The 19,355-nt window shown below is 37.3% G+C and overlaps 1 protein-coding gene across 2 annotated transcripts; it reads right to left on the bottom strand.

Moving 5' to 3' along the window:
• Window positions 1-1,955: 1,955 nt before the first annotated feature.
• sltm (SAFB-like, transcription modulator) lies at window positions 1,956-14,088 on the bottom strand. 2 transcript variants are annotated; one of them, XM_079866741.1, is made up of 20 exons: window positions 13,905-14,088; window positions 13,076-13,163; window positions 12,309-12,364; window positions 9,939-9,966; window positions 8,275-8,854; window positions 7,610-7,653; window positions 7,273-7,379; window positions 6,978-7,127; window positions 6,724-6,839; window positions 6,461-6,621; window positions 6,257-6,354; window positions 6,123-6,179; window positions 5,863-6,005; window positions 5,596-5,776; window positions 5,379-5,503; window positions 5,111-5,284; window positions 4,639-4,962; window positions 2,890-3,025; window positions 2,649-2,806; window positions 1,956-2,498 (listed from the first exon to the last, which is right to left on the bottom strand). In XM_079866741.1, the coding sequence occupies exons 1-20, from the start codon at window positions 14,037-14,039 to the stop codon at window positions 2,402-2,404; spliced, it is 2,958 nt and encodes a 985-aa protein (XP_079722867.1). In that variant the 5' UTR covers window positions 14,040-14,088; the 3' UTR covers window positions 1,956-2,401. The 2 variants fall into 2 exon arrangements, with proteins under 2 accessions (XP_079722867.1, XP_079722866.1); XM_079866740.1 differs by having other exon boundaries at window positions 2,649-2,809.
• Window positions 14,089-19,355: the final 5,267 nt, after the last annotated feature.

A 19,355-nucleotide genomic window follows, 5' to 3' on the forward strand; every position in this document is an offset into this window, starting at 1 on the left:
CCCTATTCTCATAGAATCAGAACACTTATTAAAACTGTATCATTATAGTTATCGTCCCTGGTATGAACGGCCCTTTAAAATGTATAGCTGTAACTACCATTTCAACTCGAGGAATTGGGCTTTTAAGACAAACCATGACTATTTTTGAAGTTGTTGTTACCTGAGGTGAATTAGCTGGCGTACTAATATTGTTTAGCCAGGAAGTGCACAACACAGTCTGTGTTAATCTGTTTGTTTTTTGTTTTTATTGTTCAATAGCATTCAAGGTATCATTTCACATTTCAAGAACTATATTTAAATTCATAAATGTCAGCAAGCTTCTGTGACTGGTGTCATTCGGTAGGAAGCGCAAGCTAGTTACGATGGAAGGGTTTGTACTTAGGTTATTGGGATGAAATGAGATATTATATATCTGTAACTGGTAAGTCATCCATTTTAACCGACAACAAACTTGGTTTATCATTATTATAAGCTGACGCTCAGTTCTGATCCAGTTCAAATACTCACTCAACTGTTATACTTGCAGGTCAGGTTAAATATGGACATTCCAGGGTGCTTTTGATCAGTGGCATGTCTGATAAAGGAGTGATTAAGGACAACGTGCAACAGACTTCTCCAGCACATATAATATGTACCCACCGTGCATTAGCTTATGTCGTTTGTATTGTTTGCCAATAACTTTATTCATCTGTAATGTGCTTCAGCTTTAACCATTTGCTTCTAAAATGATCTTGCTAATTGCAGATGTGTGAAATGTCACAAGAAGTTACATGTTAGTGGGATAAATACTCAAATGTCATATTTATAGAGGGGGGATGAGTGGTGGAGTTTGTGGGTGCAAGCTCTATAAATTAAAAATCAGAAAGCCCTTTTCAAATGGAAAATGGCTTGAAACTGTCTAATATGTTTTAGCTAGATCTTTTGACCCCCAAATAATATCAGTAAATATTCCGAGGCCTCGTCTGCTAAGTTGGCCATTGGTGTGCAGCACCCTTTGAAACTCCGTTATAGGTCATAGACCATTTTAGTTATTTATGCACTGTTACATTGAATGCACTAGATGAGAAATATACCTCTTTTTATACACAATTAGAATCACCAGATTTTGAGTGGTTACAGCTGAACCTGTTTCATGACACCCAGTAAATACCATGTTTTGCAATAAGGCTTATATTTATGGAGCTATATGAAGAACTTGCTAATGGTTCAGTTCCACTCTAAATGCTGCCATTTAGATTTTATTTTCCTTGCCCCGTTTCCAGATAGCAAGGGTTTGCAAGACTTCTCATGAATATAATTTGATGTTTCATATCTTAGTGCCATGTAGGGATATGGAAAAGAAATCTGCAATTGAAGAGAGGGCTTTTGATTGAGTTGAAACAGGGCATTACTAATGACCAGAGAGGATAATTATTTTCTGAACTTCACTGACACTGAAATGCCACACATTACATGCTTTCTGCTAATGATGGGAACTGGAAAGGATTCTCTTGGTGCATTTGTCTTGAAGTTTCGATTTTACCGGGTCAGTCCATGATGGAAATGCAATTGTGATGCATGTTTAACAGCTGAATACAACATGTACTCCTAAATCATTTTAAGGAACAGTCCAATTACAATTTCTATTTTATATCCTTTATACGTGTATATTTACACAAAAGATTTTAACTTAGCAAAAAGAAAAAAGGACAAAAAAAAAAATTAGGATATTACAATTCCCTTGTGGGTAAGGTTCATTAAAGACCAAAAACATTTATGTAGCCCAACAGTGTCAAAAAGTAGATGGACAATTTTTCTGTAACAAATGCCTTAGATGAGGGTCAATACATCTGATTAAAGGAAATCTGGTCAGTGAGTCTGTGTGATTCTTTTGATTGTCATCTAAAGTCTTCCTTCCACAGACTCAACTGTGGGCAAGTATGGTTGCACTTACAGAATCAAACTACACAGAGACGTCATAATCCACATAATTTAATATGAACTTGAATAATCATTAACCAAAAAAAAAAAAAAAAAAAAAAGATCACATTGAAATGTTAACGGAATTACAGATGTGTCCAGTGCTACACACAGTAGTCTGCCCAAAGCAAATGAGAGAATCTGGAACAGGAAGTTATGGTCATCTAAACAAACAAGTTAAGAAATAAGCTGTACAGCTGCACCTACAGTATTTCAGGAAAACATGTATGTGCACAAAGGTTGTTTACAGATCACTAGAGTACAGTTCAGGAAAGAAAAACCTACATGTAAAGCCTTTTACAAAAAACTAAATCAATGTGGATCTTTACGATAATCTCGCGGCTATAAATTAAGCCAATTAAAAACATCAGAAGTTCAAAATAAAAATAAAAAAAGGAAACAAAAAAAGTATTTATATTTATTTGCTGTGAAGAGTCAGATGCTAGAACCTTCCTTTAAAAGGCTTGAAACCTCCGCTGCCACCGGCCATGGGAACATTAGTGATCTGCACAATTCTGTTTATACCAGTGGAGGAATGACTGCAGAAAGAAACACAATCAGTATGCATGCAATGTCAACATTCACGTTAAAACTTCTTCACCTGTTGTTAATTAAAATAAGGTGGCTAGATGGTATAAACAGATAAGACACGTAACAGATTGAAATATGCACTCTAGATCAAAACAAACCTGGAGTGTGGTGCCATCATGCCAGGCCTATTGTCCCCCATTCGACGGTTATCTGTGAATCCTCCGCTTTGTGAGCCTGCTGCCCCGTGCCAGTCTTTCCTGGGGCCCTGATCGCGTCCGTGCCGCTCCACCACCACCTGCCTGCCACTGCCGAAGTGCTGCTGTGGTAAGATGGAGGTTATTTAAGTCATTCCTTTTGCTGGAGGTCTGCAAATCTAAGTGTCAGAGGCATGCACTTCACCTGCTCTCCCATAACCACAGGTCTGCCTCCGTCTCGGCTGTTGAAGCTGGTTCTGCCACGGCTGGCTGTGGACACCCCTCTTATGGCAGGTCCGGGACCTTCTCTGCCAGGACGTTCTGGACGCATTCGCACGGCTCTGTAATAGTCAGCAGCAATCACTGGTTACCAGCAGCTCAATGAATGCCAAGCCTCAAATATCAGTCTGTGATGGTGTTTATTCAGTGAGATATTTGATATCTTGTGAGTTCAAGACTGATTTGAGAGTTGACTAATTTCTTTTTTTTTTTTATGCAAGGGCAAAAATGCCCCATAGTGCATTTAAAACGTATTCCAGCAGAGGGATGATTATTTATTTCCTGAAATTGTGTGCATCATTTACAGCTACTTCTGTATTTGATAACAATAATGTGTTTTTAAAAGTAACAGAAATAATTGTGTCTTATTGACAATAAAAAAAAATATGTTGTGTTGGATGTAAATGGATGAGATGCTTTGATTTCATGCGATTTATAATTTCATTATAAATGGTCAAAATAATCGGTAACACTTTTACAAAAAGGTCTCATTTTGTTAACATTAGTTAATGCAATAACTAACATGGACTAACAATGATCAATACATTTATTAATCTTATTCATCTTTGTTAAAAAAAAATAATACCGTTGTTCATTGTTTAACAGTGCATTAACTAAAGTTAACAAATACAACTTTTGATGTTAAGAATGTACAAGTAAATGTTGAAATTAACATTAAGATTAATAAATGGTGTTTGGTATTGGTATTGTTCATTCTTAGTTCATGTTAACTAATGAAACCTTAGGGACTGTTCGTTTTATATTTCAGGGGCTACCGGAGGAGTTTTGAGATCTTTAGTCAAAATGGACTTGACCCTCCCTTCACCAGCAATAATTTTTTCTATGACCCTCCAAAATGATTGTGAAAAAAGGCATGACCCTCCCGGATAATTTATTGATTACTTCTGTGCTGGTTTGCGCTTGGCAAAGATGTTCAGATAGCCATTGTTTTTTTTTACAACCATGACAAACGACTAACCTCTGCTTTCTCATCTTACACATCACACTCCACTGTTATGGTGGCCATTTCAGTAGATTTACTCACTAACATTGTTGTGGAAACACAATAAGCATGGAAACTAAAATATGGTAGTATCGTGCTACAGCGCACATTCTATCAGCTGCAGTTCTGGTGCCTCAGTCCCAATACTGTAAAACTCGATGTACATTCACATCCAGTGGCATAACTTTGTTTTAAAAAGTGGGTGGGAGAGCCCGAAGCGCACGCACAATGTCAAACAGCGCCAAACTGGATTTTTGTTGGGTCAGACCCATCTGCTAGCGATGGACATGGTAAAATATGCATCAAACAAGCCACTTTGAAATTTTGCTGTTTTCATGAATACAAAAGTTGGGTGACCCTCCCCCTAGACTAAAAAAAGTTGGATGACCCTCCCCTCAACAAAGAATAAATAGACATGACCCTCCCCTATTTTCCTCCAGTGGTCCACTCCATAAATACCGAACGGTCCCTTATTGTAAAGTGTCACCAAATAATCAATAGTTATCAGTTGTAAATATCTCCCCTTAATAAAAAAAATAAATAATCTAACACTGCTGACAGAGGGTCACCCAACTTTGTCCACATTGATGGAACAAAGCAGAAGTACAGAAGAACTGGTAATGTAATCAATTGTCATGGAAATCATTTGATTACTGAATAGCTCATCTGTACCTGACATCTCCTTGCTTCGTATTCATTCCCCCATCAGTCTTCCAGCCAGCGTGGCTGCCGTCTCTGGGGGTGCGAGAATGAGCAATGGCAGGAGGTGGTGCTCTCCCTCCAGCTGGTCGATCAGGCATGGACACCTGCCTGCGCTCATCACGGTCACGGATCTCTCGACGATCGCTGTCTCGCAGCTCTGTGCGAGGTGGAGGTGGTGGCTCTGCTCTTCGCACAGTTTCAAAGTCTTTTGGATAGCGGTCGAACCCTGAACTTTCTCGGCGCGGAGCAGGGCGATTTTTCTTTGAATCAGGTTCATTGTCAAAGCGGTTGCGTCTGCCAAAAAAAAAAGGATTCATCGGTTGCCGTTCATTCACAACTTGAGCCAATTCAGAAATTTGGCAGGTTTACTCATTGGAATGAAAGTGTCTGTGGAAAATCAGTCTCTTCTTCCTGTCCTACTTTTGTTTTTGTGATTGCTTACCTATCAAAGTTGTTGGATTGCCCGGCTGATGTCTGTGGGTATCGGTTCCGGTCTCTGGGGTTGAAATCATTAAAACGATTCTGTTGTCGGCTATTGTAATCTCCAGCTTGACCGATCCGACCCTCTGGCTGCGTTTGCATCTTTTTACCACTATTCCAGTATGGGTCTTCCCTCCTGCACATACAGAGATGGAAAAACTGTTAACCATATTGAACCATAGAGATCACTAGACCCCAAGAATTAATATCTAACAGTATTGTTTGCACACCTCTGGTCAACATCACGTCCCCTCTTTAAGTTGTTTCGTTTCTCCTGCTCGTAACGCAACTGCTCCTGCTGCCGTCTCAGTTCCTCACGTTCACGAGCCAAGCGCTCTGCTTCCTTGCGTCGCTCCTGCACACACATACATTTTTGGAACATCAACGTAAAGACAAAAACAAAATCTCTGCTTTGAGTTTCCACGGGCAGGTATTTCGTGGTTGTACCTGCTCTATACGGATCCGCTCCCGTTCTAGTCTCTCTCTCTCCATGCGCTCGCGCTCGAGTTTCTGTCTTTCCACCTCCAGTCGTTGGCGCTCTCTCATTAGGTTCTCCCTTTCCTCACGCTCGCGCATAATACGGATGCGCTCCCTCTCCCGGCGCTCTCGCTCTGCTATCTCACGCCGTCTGGATATCACACCAAAACAGCATTACAGACTGCAGCTCAAGCACTTTGCTGTTTTGTGTGTGAACGTAAAGGAACGTACTCCTACCTACGCAGTTCCATAGCCCTGCGAACGCGTTCCATCCTGACCATGCGCTCACGCATGCGCTGTTCCTTCATCTTCTCAAATGGCAGGATGTCTTTGTTTCCACCTTTGTTAAGCATGGGGCGTCCTTTCTTCATCATCTCCATCTGCAAGTATGAACAAAATACTCTTAAAGAAAAAACTTTTAAAGAGTGCATATAGATAATAATTCAGATCGTGTTTACAGTTGGTTATGTCTTCTCAGAATAAAGGAGTTAACCAACCTCCTCAGGTGGTATGAACCATCTGGGACGTCGGTTCATCATGTTGGGTGGACCAGGCTGCAAAGAAATACACAATCAGATAACGTCTACCTCTTTCATGATAATACAGTTCATACAAAGGATGTCTGCAGTACCTTCTCAAACCTTCCACCCCTTCTGAAAGGAGGTCGAGATTTATTGAAGTGTTGCTCTCCTTTAGTATGGTCAAGAACCATATTACCTGGACTCTTTCCTGTGGATAGGAAGGGAAGGATACAGATATTTAAAAAACACAACTAGAAAGTCTTTTAAGTTTTTAAGCTTTCTCAGGAAGTGAATATAACCAAACTATAACATACGTCCATGTTTCTTATCATCTTTCTTTGCTACGTCGGCTCCTGAATTGGAAGATGGTGCATCAGATTTGTTGCTTTTGGGGTCCTGTTTTTTTGCTTCTTTGCTGTCCTTCTCAGAGGGTTTGTCTGATTTCTTCTCCTCCTTCTTAGATGAAACTGGAGTCCTTTTAAAACAAGAAGGAAGGAAAGTATAACCAGTGTATAACCAATGAAACACTCCTCCCCTTAATAGAATGGAAAGAGATTAAAATTGCATAAACTCTTACTTGTTGGAGGTTTTTGCTCCAGTTAGAGTGCGCTTTTCTCCAGAAATTTTACTGGAACTCGTCTTCTCTTCTCCCTCTTTCTTTGAGAAGTCCTTTTTGAACGGGTCAGTTTTTACCTATGAGGATGATACCACGAGATCAGAGATTAAGTATGAAATTGATGAAACACAATTGATGATGTTTGACTGCAGTAATGAATGTAAATCCATTAAAATCCCTTAAGTAAGTTGAGTATCCCACAGTGAAGTTCTTACCCTATCCACACATATCTGTTGTCCATGGAGTTCTGTGCGGTCCAGGTGAGAGATGCACCTGGCCACTTCTGCACTGGATGACATGGTAACTAGTCCATAACATTTGGCCCCTGGGCTACGAGCATTGGTGACCACTTTGGCACTAAAAACCTATTTTGAAACAATATGTAAAAAAAATAAAATAAAAAAACATTTTGTAAATTTAAAAATTGTAGGCCCATTACAATCCCTCACAACATTACAAGCACGTTAATTTGAAGCTGGTGCTAATGTATAACATAAAAAGAGCCGTTACCTTTCCATATTTGCCAAAGAGGTTCTTAAGATCAGCTGCTTTGGTATTGGACGACAGGCCGCTCACCCACAGATTGCGAGTAGAGCTGGTGCTGCTGCTGCCACTTCCTGAAGACAGAACAAGACATGCCGCTACTTTAATGACAACTTGAGCATCAGAGCAGCTTAACTTTCCAAATAATTAAACTTCAAATTGTATCAGGCAGATTTTTACTGCTCCTCAAAAACAGAATAGGCTAATACTGCTGTTTTATCATATAGACCAGCTGTTGTATACATACTTAAAATATAAGGCTGAAATTTCAAAATGCAAACCCATTTAGGAAATAAAGTCATACCTTTATCATCTTTCGCAGTCTTTCCATCTCTGTCCTTTGAAGAGCTAAAATGTGAATATTATGAGAGCAACAAGAAGAGAGAAATACTTAAATGAGTACCAGAGCATGAGAGACGACTGTGGGCACCGAGGTACATCTCCAAATGAACAACAAAGGTTATACAAATGTTTGGTGCATTACAGAAAAAGGAAAAGAACAAAAAAATCCCCATAGGCAAGGCTTGCACTCGGACAAAACTCCAATAAGGCTTCTTTCTCTTGCTTTTCCACAGGAGCAAGGTGGGTCAGGTTTTCTGCCAATTTATTCCCTTGACCAATGACATCCTCAGGAGGGTGTTCAACTTCAGAGAGAATCACTTCACTGGACTGACAAACCCCTCTGACATCACTGGAACTATTGCTCTTTTTTTTAACCCATAAGTAGGGACTGGAAAAGCAAGTGCTGGAAATGTGTGCGTAACAGACGTGTTTTCTGCTCCTCGTTTAACTCCAATTACCAAACTCGAAAAAATGGCAAACCAAACCAAAAGAGCAAACCAAAGGCAGGGATTAGGTACAATGAACAACGTGTTATGAAAAAATTCTTGCGGCTACCCACAATGCTGAGTTCTTATTGAGCTGGAACTTGGTAGTAGTATCTTAAAGAACTGACATAGAAAGACAAACCTCTTTGCTTGACCTGTCGCCCCAGTTGAAGAGGGGCCTTTCTTCCCAGAATCCTTTTCCTTGTCTCCCGTTTCTCCTTTCTTCGAGGCCTCTCTGTTGTCTTTCTTGGCGGCGTCAGACTTCAGCCCGTCATCTCTCTTACCATCCTTGTGGCCATCTATCGCTTCAGTCAATGAATCTGTCTCCTGCCTCATCTCAGCAGTGGCCTCAGGCTCTTCGCAGCCCTTGTCTGCCTCAGAATCTGGAAGTTTCACATGTTTACCTGTTTCCAGGAGGTCGTCGCCATCCACATCCAGTGTGATGGCATCTTCAGCCTGGATGGTGACAGATATATTGTCATCCTCAACTTCTTTTACGGGTTCAGGAGCAGGTTCGCTCTCCATAGCCTCCATCGATGGGACTTCAGGCTCAGCTTCTCTCTCGGCCTCAATCTCCACATCAGGATCAGGCTCAGGTTCCACATCTGCCTCAGCCTCAAGATCAGGCTCCACTCCTGCCTCAGCCTCAGGCTCTCCAAGGCCGTCTTCACAGGAGAAGGTTTTAGAATTGTCACGAGTAGCATCATCAGTATCAGTTACATCTGAGGGATTTAACAAGCATAAAACATGGCAAAAAACACATTGTTTAACATTCACATCTCTGTGCTACGTGACCTAGAAAGTACAACAAAGAGCAAGTTTAGTGTTAGTGGTCATCGAGGGTGAGGAAACCACAGCTATAAATAAAACACATTCCTTAGAGAACAACGAAGAGGTCGAACAATCTTCTCGCAACGTTGAATACAAGCGCCAATGGCAATCTATCTTGGTCCACATTTTGAAGGTTCCACAACTGGGTGATGTTGACACTTCTCTGCTTTACAGACATGCATTCAGTCAGAGTGAAATTGCAAATCTATACCATAATGCAAGTCCTCCTGCCAGATGTCACTAAGCTTCTTGTGGTCACATCAAGGGTCTTCTTTCAAATGTTTCCGCTGACTGTCCATCTCAGTTTACAGCTGATGAAGGCGAATCAAAAACAGGGTGGCAAATCTTCTCTGATCCGTTAGAGAAATCTGGCCTTGTTCACAGCATTCTGTCCAGTAACACAGCTAAAAATGGGTGTCCACTGAGCTGCGTCCAGTCTTGAATGAGTTCAAAGCACAAGCAGTGATGTTGATGTCCACTTAAGCCATGTCGGCTATATTGCAGTCAGAAAGAAGTGTCAAGACTTTGGTGAACGAGGTTAACATATGTTCTGACCAGTCAAAGGCACTCAGCCTGTTGCCGTCTCCATTTCAGGAGGTAGTCCAGACTCAACAGAAAGAAAGAGGCATCCTGCTGAACCTTTGGTGGTGTTCTGAACAGAGGAAACTCTCTGAGTGGGTGAAAGGCTTCCTCTTGCTGATGAAATGTGGTGGCAGGGTAATGTGCTCTTGAACAAATTAGATGATGCGATTAGGAGTTTCACTGATGTTAACACAAATGGTGAAGCATTATCTGTCCTTTGATGCAGCACATGGTCCAGATGGAACGTTTTAATGTCTGTGATAGTTGCAAGACCCACGGCTAGAACGTTGAGATTGAAAAACAGCAAAAGAAAAAGGAAGCAAGAAAAGTCCAACCTTCTGAAACCTGAAAAACAAGTGTTACATCTCCACCCTAATGAGTGACCAGACATACCTTTTTCAGATTCCTCTTCCTCAGTCTCCTGAAAATAAAACAAAAACTGATATAAGAATTTGTGAAAGTTCTAAAGAATTGGGGGAAATTGTTCATTGATACTCACTAATCAATAACTTATAAGACAAACAAACAAAAAAGCCACTATTCTGGAATATTTTTATCACAAAGGGTATTATCAGAAACATGCACTTAATGGTAGAGGTGTGATGAGATCCCATGCCACAAGATCTCGCGATATTAAAACGTGACAATATTTCTCATCGATGTAAAAAGCTGTCTCACAATATCAGCATGATGGAGTTAAGTTTGTGGCAAAACTTTTACCGTGCTGGCATTATACAGGCTAATTGTGACTTTTACTGCATATGAAAATTAAATAAATATATGCACTGCTATCATTTACATGCCCGGAGAGCATCTCAGCAGCTTGGTTAACAAATTCCATCTCTGCATAAGCTGTGACTTTAGGAACACTACATGCACCATTTCTACAGATTTGTAATGGAAATCATATATAAACCTACACCAACACGGGAGAATACATCAGTATGTTTATAAATATGCAAATTGTTCATCGCAATTTCAAAATAATAGATCAAACCACAGATCTACATGAATGACTGGATTGTTCACTGCATTCTAAACTGCCATTTGGTGGAGAAGCCACCAGAATGTGTTTGAGCGGACTTCTTACGATTCCCTGCCGACAGAGGGCATCATTGACTTATAGCCAAAACATTGACCTAAAAATCATCCAATTTGCAGCGTAACAGTTGCACAATAATAGAATTTCAAGGGTAACTAAACCCTAAAACAACTTTTTTTAGTTAATGATCTGTAAGACTGGGGCTTTATAAATGCTGTTCATTGATTCAAGTAATTTTTGGGACATTTAGGTTTAAAGTGTTTTAATTCTACAATATATGGTGTAAAAACGTCTTTGAGTGCTGCCCTCTTCAGGTTGAACGGTGGCTACTGCAGTTGACTTTTCCTATTGGAAGTTGTGGTACCCTCTGACGTCAGAGCGTACCAGCTAACCACGCCCTTGCCTACAGAGAGACACGTCTCAGATGCACGCGCCCCCTCCGCTGGGCTCTGCCCACTTTTCAAGCATTTTTCAAATATTGCCAGTGGGTGGAGTCAGGCTCTGACCAGGGTTTAGTTACCCTTTAAGAAATATGTACTAGGGTTGGGCAATGACTACCAAATTGGCACCAGACGACATCTACATTGAAACATCGCGATGGACGATGACATTGATGTACAAAAATCATTTAGTTCAGTTAGAGAACAGACACTACAATTAAAAACTGAACATGTCTGCTCAATGCAGCGTGAGCCGAGAGACTCGCAGCACAGATCAGCAGCAGGAGTCAGATTTCATTCATCACGTTACGAGAGTGACAGACAGAAAATATTACCAAATCTTGGCAATATTTTGGATTAAAACCTAATGCTGATAGAGAACCTGCAAAGGGTTAGATGTGTTTTCCAATTAAAAAATGCTCACATGCAAGAGTGAATCTCAGTTCCATAGGAATTCATTAAACTCTCGCTCTGCACGGTGGCAGTGGACACTCATCTTTATGAATGTCTGTGCAGCCGTGTGTATTTTACTCGAATTAGCGATTTAAAAGCGAGGTGCAAAAGAGGGGAAAACTCCAAAGTCCCAACCCCACTCAGTCATTCTTTTGACTGAGTAAAAAAATTGCTTTGGCAGAATTTTTTTTATTATTTTTTTGTGGTGTAAATATAATTTAATCTAAAGCAATATTCGTATCAGTGTTCTATCAGATTTGACATATTTAAATCTGCATATTTGTGATATTTACCCAGAGGCTTACAAAAAAAAAAAAAAAAAAAAAAAAAAACTTTCTAAAAGGCATTTTTCCAAATCTTATTAAATGTAAACTTCATCTTTCATTTCATATTCTTAAATTTGATCAATAATTTCAATTAGAATATTAAGACACTATCGGGCTATTACCAATCAAATGAAATCACTTACACAGAAAAATTTAAAAACTGCATTAAATAATGTTATGATATATTATTGTCTGAAGTTTCAATTTTTTTGAATATACAAATACTATGTTGGGTAAAAAATTATTTGACTTTTAAACATGAAACTAAGCCGCCAGTAGCTAGTGGCAATTGACGTCTTAATGAGTGAATTGAGTCATTCATTCAAACAGCCGATTCATTAAAGAATGAGGCAGTTATTTATGAATTGGTCACAATCTTTGACTCAAATGATTCGTTCAAAACGCTGAATCATTCATTTTAGATTATAAATGCTTTTATAAAAATGTACCCAAAATTCCTACCAATATATTAATCATTTATTAGTTTCAACACTTTTCATACCTTAGAAAAGGACTCCTCTTCCATGGTGGTGTCAGCATCCAGGTCTGTCTTCTTTCCTAAGGATGTGCAATAAAACAATTTGATCAACTTATTAAAGTTAGTTAAAGAAGTTGAGTTCAGATAGTGAAGATTTACTAGGGATGCGCAGATCCTATACTCAGTATCGGTATCGGCTCCAATACTGCCATTCTTGGCCGGATCGGGTATCAGTCAGACGAGACCGATCCAAATCTGATATTGTGCGTATACTATTCTGTGTTATTGTTAAGCCCCACAAACGGCACAAAAACATTTAATAATAAATATAATAAAATAATTGATATTTTTGATATCTTGTTTTTCATTAATGTATTTAACAAAAATACAAAGAGCAATGTGTAACGTTTTACCAGATTTAGTGCTACACTTTTTGTCTCTAAATTGTTCCCCACTAAATGTTCAGATTTTATACAATTATTGAGCTCTAGTGATTTTTCTAGACTACTTTTACTGCTGAATTATCCACTAATCTAGTTTATAATAGCATTTTTGTCATAGATTATGATCGTATATATTTTTTATTTGTTGTTTTTCTTTATAATGAAGTTGTCTGTATTAAGTAGATTGTGTTTAACACACAAAAGAGTGATTATCAGTTCAACACAAAGAGTTATAGAAATTCTACTTGATTTAAAAAAAAAAAAAGCATTGGGTATAGGTCGATACTCAGAATTTGTGGTATTGGATCGGTTGTGAAAAAATGGTATCCCTGCATCCCTAAGATTTACCTTTAGATTTGCCATGTTTTCTCGTGGGTGTGTCAGCTGACATGGTGAGCTCAATGCTGTCTGGATCACCACCTTCATCCTCTATCGCCTGCACACAAAAATACAAACCATTCAATTTCAAACATTGAGAATGGTCGTTGACCAGAAATTCCCATTCTAATCACATTGTAATTGTGTTGCAGAATGATATGAAAATGCGAAGTATGAAGGTGCAGGTCGTAAACACAAGGCATGCGGAAGGTTTGAGTAGCAAAATAGGCTAACGTTACATCATTTTTGGTTAAATAAAATTGTACTACACTGCACAGAACAGAACTAAAACTTCTGCACAATGAACTATAATAAAAAAAACTAAAACAACGACCAGGTGCTATGCTGTTTTGCATCTCACAAGCCTTACTAATTTATATCTAGTAACACATATTTATGTATATTGTTACACATAACATCATAATTTGAAACTTCAACTGTAAATTACTTCACATAAAGACTGTAAATAGAGATGGTGAATTTGTTTAAAGTTGAAGCAACTGATCTGAGCGCGTGTAGCAGCACTCGCTAGTGTAATTTAGCCTGCTTAACAAATCCTTAACTTACAGATTCATTTCTTTCAAATGCTAATAAATATTTCATGCAAATTCAAGTTTTCACCAAAACAAAATACGGTCATTACATTTATGTTGTTAGTAAACCCATTAAAAAACGCCGGGAATACAAACATTTTTTGAATAAAAAAATGGCTAACGTTATGCTAACTCATAGCCATCAAGCTAGATCGCGAGCGTTTGCCCACACGTCACCGTAATTTACGATTTTAAATTAAAATTACCTGCTTCAGTCTTGCGATGAGTGTATTTTTTACCCCAGTAATATCCAGATTTCGTCTTTTGAGTTCAGATTTCAGGTCTACAACACGTAAATCTGTAATCTTCTTAGTCTCCGCTGAAATGGCCACCGACGCCATTTTACCCGTGTAACTGGATCTGTGTGTGTGCGCGAGCGCGACAGCGACACACTCAACGAGCACCACAGGACATCCAAACATATAACCCTTGTTGACGATTTTCTATCCATGATAATACACATACAATGACACATTTATCTAAGATTTTATTACATATTTTACGCGCGCTAAGGTTTTACTTATGTTCAGTGTCCCTTAACCAAAAAGTAATTTCTAAGGTTACAGTGCAAAAAGTATTATTTGTTTTGTTTTCCATTACAAATATCTAAGAATTATATACAAAATACAATTATTTGGGAAGGAACATTACATAAAAAACGAGCTTCTATTAGTGGCGTGCAGTGGTGTTCTGAAATGATGAGGCAAATCCTCATAGTTTATAAATGTTTTACAATAGTGTTCCACATTGCTAAGCATGTCGCCGTTCTCATGCAAAATGGGGAGGAAGAAAGAACTTTCTGAAGATGAAAAGCACAAGATTTGCAAAACTGAAAATTGCAGAAGGCATGAAAACAACTATAATATTTTGCAAAAACTGAACAGAGATTATCGAAATCATTTGAGTGATTTAGAGCACAGAAGAACTCGGTCAGATAATGGCTTATTTAAGGGATGTTTCTGGGGGGGGGAAAATTAAGGCCTGGTTTCTCAGACAGGGTTTAGATTAAGCCATGATTGGACCTTTTCAATTAGGGCATTTAACTAGCTTTTATAAGGGTCATTCCTGGGATTAGGTAATATTTCAGTCCCCCAGACTTTTTAAAGTGGTGGTTCACCAAAATTAAACATTAAAAGCTTTTCACAATACTTTGGTATGTCCATTATAATGAATAAAAAAAAATTTGCATTTAAAAAATTTGTTCTCATAAAACAATCTCTTATTTCTATTGTACACTAAGCATTTTGTCATGTCCCTGAGGTAGCCTATTTCACTGAATTTGTACTTATATAGTACTTGTACTTAAATATTTAACGAAAAGTGCACAGTGTCAAAAAATGTTGGCAATGTTGTAAGTATTTATTTGTGTTACTTTCTTTAGAAATATTTTCTAAAAAATGCTAAAATGCTAAAAAAAAAAAAAAAAAAAGAAAAAGAAAGAAAGAAAAGAAAAGTGATGTCCCTCAGTATGAACCCTATGAGGTCAACTATTCTCCACCTTTAATAATTTAGACTCCACCCATACATGACATAATTTACCAGAAATGACATAATTCAGGTCTTTTTAACAGTGTTGCATAAAATGGTAAGTAGTATCATACTGTTTATTAATATTTTTGAGGCCTATTATAGTCAAGGACATGTACTGTTAAGCTTAACAACTCAACCCCATCACATAAAAATTAAGATGTAAAATGATTATTTTTCAAATTTTAACAATGTACTTATTTAATTGCTGCCAGTGGTCTACTCTGCTACACTACAAGAGGAGCAGTGGCCATTTTGTGCAAAAAAAACCTCAACCTCATCACATTTAAACCTATCACATATCTGGAGATTTCTCATTGTTTAGGGGTTGAAAACTTGTGACAGAGTTGAATTTTTCACTTTAGTTATGGATAATTTTAAAAATAAAAAAATATTAAATTGTCATGGAAAAAGTGAAGATGTACCAAAATCATGACAACTCATAGTTTTGTTAGAATATTTGATGTAATGTTGATCCAGAAAGAAGGACACAATATGAGAAAGAGAAAAAAATAAAAAATATAAAATTGAATTGGGGTCTTCAACCCCATCACACTATTCTTAACCTTGTCCATTAAACCTTTTGGAAAAAATAGGGAAGACAATTAAAAATGAAAGTATTTCTTGCTGATTACCACCTGACAAGTTAAGGACTACAATACAATTGTGGTTTTAGTTAAAGATCTCAATTTAAAATATTTATTACAAAAATAAAGAGACCACAGACACACAGTTTGCCTATTTTTAACTTCAGTCCCCAAAAAAATGTGAAAAGTATCATAAATGTTACATTTGTAATTATTAAATTGTTATGAAGGACACATGATGGGTAGATGTTTGTTTTATAGCAAGTTTTGCGTCAAATCCTGTTTAAAACTTAGTCCATTTTGTCTGTTATGAGGTTGAGAATAAAAGGTGCTTAAATCTGACAAAAACTGAAATGAATAAAAGGTCTTTAATGCCTGAGGTGGGGAAATATGATTTTTGTTGGAGGTTTGATATGTGCCTAATGATGTGGGGTATTTAGAAAATGATTTATATGATTTCCAAGTTGAAATATTACCAAATCCCAGGAATGACCCATAAACGCTCCCTAAAAAAAACATTACTGGTGTGCATCTTGAGATAAAACAATGACACTGACATATTTTAAGATTTGTCAGTGCAAATTGCTTTCAGTTACAACAGCTCAAACATGCATTTTAGTCTGGGACTCTGGGACTAGGCTTAAGTCTTGTCTGTAAAACCGGGGGTAATTGTATTAAAATGGCAGCTTAAAAAAAAAGGTACAGTTGAGCAGCAAACAGGTATTTGAAGCTGCTGGTGTATCTGGAGTTCCAGACCTGGAGATGCAGACTGACAGTTGTGCATAAAGTTGCATGTCAGCCTCTCATAAATAAATAAAAAAAACCTCACAAAGATAAACGTTTACAGTGTAGAAATACATTTTCAAGCAGTTTTATTGCCTTTTTTTGCAGCATTGGAATAGTGCATTGTTCTGCGTGAAAATCCTTTTATTTGAGAAGGCACAACACTTATTTTTGTACTAGCAGAAAATTGTCAGTTATAAACACCACATATCTTGCAGAAGTAATTTTGACACCCTCAGAGACCCTTAAGGGACCTTCCATCTCACTTCCCAATATTCCAGCCCAATTCATCACCCGCTGACCGGCTGACGTCACAGTCTTGTTGGAACATGGTGGCCATTCAGCAACCCATCCATCTGAACTAGCCACTGCAGCACAGCATTCTTCATTGAATAAATGTGGTGGCTATAAAGCTGCCAGCCTTCATGGAGAGGTTCTTGGGAATATTCCTCCCAATATTTCATGAGAACTGTGACTTTCTTAACAATGTGGAACGACCTATTTTCAGGTTTTCCATTTACCTTAGAAGACCTGACAAACTATTTATCAAACATCTCTGAGATTGATACCAGTTATCTAAAAAGATATGAGAAATAAAACAAACAAACAAACACTTTCTTTGAAAAACTAAAATCTGAATTTGTATACCCGAAATCCAATTTCACTTGCATAATAATTTGGAAAAGTGGCTATATAAACATTACACTGCATCACAAAAAAAAAAAAAAAAAAAAAAAAAAAAAAAAAAGATATATATATATATATATATATATATATATATATATATATATAATTTTATTTTGTACATTGACAATGTAGGCATGTGATGGTATAAAATTTTAACAAAACAATAATTTCTTAAGCTTTTATATTGTATTATGACAGTATTGAATCAAGTTACCAAAAACAAAAAGAAACTTTAAATACAATAAAACAATTCACAAAAATGTATAAAGTAAACAAATGTTTCAAACAGATTAAAGTGCAAAAGAAATATAGAGATATTAGGTAACACTTTACATTGAGGCCCCATTGTTAACATTAGTCATTTCATTAACTAACAATGCGCAATAGATACATTTGTTACAGTAGTTATTATTCTTTGTTAATGTTAGTTAATAAAAGATACATATGTTTATTGTTAGTTTATGTTAGCCCAGGTCCATTAAATAGGCCTATAATATTAACAGATACAACTTTTCATTTTAATGTATCAAATGTTGAAATTAAAATAAAAAAAATATTTAGAAGCATTTTTTATCATTAGTTAACGTTAACTAACAAATTAACAAAAATGTTAACCTTACTGTGTATATATAGTGCTACCGAACAATAATAAAGATGTAGTCCAGATTAAAATGTAAAAATGTTTACATTTGAAAATAAATAGCCAATTAAGTCTTTAAGAATTACGTATATAAGTATTAAGTATTTGGCAGTGTGATGAATACCATAGCGAATACAAAAATCTGAATGTCTGTTAGAAACATTTCAATCGTGTTCAGAAAAAGAAAGTAGCACAGCTGCTTTGTTTACGGGGTTACCGGGGTAACCGCTGCATGTTTGATGTTTCATCACAGCGCCATCTGCTGTCAGAGAGTGAATGTGCATTTTCATTCAGCGTCTCTTCACTCGTTCCGCCAAGCTTCTCATGCCTTGCTCTCTGCAGCCAGGCAGACAGTGTTGTACATTAACCCGTTGATGGAAAAGTATTCTTAAAAAATTAATGTTCTATTTATTAAAAGGAAGTATAAATCTCATCAAGTTAGTGTTTTTACGAATTTTTACATTATTCCAGGCCTAAATAAATGCAATCTAGGCCTATTACCAGCAAACACAGAACGTACCTAACCTTCTAACAACGTTTTAACAACATGGCCAAAAGGTTGCTATAACTACGTTGTGTTGTGAAGGTTGTTACAGCGTTGACACAAAGTTGACATTGAACCACCGTTCAGGGCCATTGCTTAAGGTTGTGCCTAGGGTGTCTGGACAACCCTATTTTTTACAGTCTATGGGACAACCACTGGACTACATATGTACTTGTCAGGGCCCTGAAGCGCGAAAATCAGCCTTTTAAATTTCAACCGCCAGTTGGGCTCATTGTGTTGTCTCATTTACCTCAGCTAAATAAGATAATTATTCAAACACAACCTACAACTTCATTTGCTAATGTGACTAATGTAGCCTCGCTCGCACTGATTCGTTTTTCATTTGATTTGTCTACTATTTAGTCTTATTCGTTTCTTTGCTCCTCTGGGTTTGTTGATGTTTCCTGAACTGATTCCGGTTATCGACCTTTATCAATGGGCTTTCGACTACGCTCCCCTGTCTGCCATGTACAGAACCCGGTTTTGTTCATTAAATGTTCTGATCTTTGCTTTTTTTGTTTTGTTTTATGTATTATACTTAAAAGAAATTTGTATATTCGTTTATTTAGTTTTTTTTTCTTTTTTCACAAATGTATGACTTTTGGAAGTGCAATTTGATTACCAGTTTTAATAAAGTTGAATTAACGTAACCTTCTGTCATTTTTACTCTTCAACGTGTATTTAAAAACATAATCAATATAATACATAATATAATACACAAACATAATCAATTATGTTGATTATAATTAGGCTAATTTACTGATAGCCCCATTCAATAATAATAAGGATAAACAATATTTAAAAAGTATATAAATATCTAACATCTGACTAATTAAAAATTAACCTCAAAACATAAAATGCTAAATGGGGGATATCTATAGGTCTATCT

The sequence above is a fragment of the Squalius cephalus genome (genome assembly GCF_949319135.1).
Source record: "Squalius cephalus genome assembly, chromosome: 3".
Classification (NCBI taxonomy): domain Eukaryota; kingdom Metazoa; phylum Chordata; class Actinopteri; order Cypriniformes; family Leuciscidae; genus Squalius; species Squalius cephalus.

Bases quoted from the DNA above. Each gene is read 5' to 3' on its own strand.
- sltm (XM_079866740.1), bottom strand. From the start codon at position 14,039: ATGGCGTCGGTGGCCATTTCAGCGGAGACTAAGAAGATTACAGATTTA. The intron at 5,504-5,595 runs GTACAACCACGA...ATGTGTGTGCAG, and splicing joins AGCGGATCCGTATAGAGCAG to GAGCGACGCAAGGAAGCAGA. The intron at 3,026-4,638 runs GTACAGATGAGC...TGACTATTACAG, and splicing joins ACGAAGCAAGGAGATGTCAG to AGCCGTGCGAATGCGTCCAG.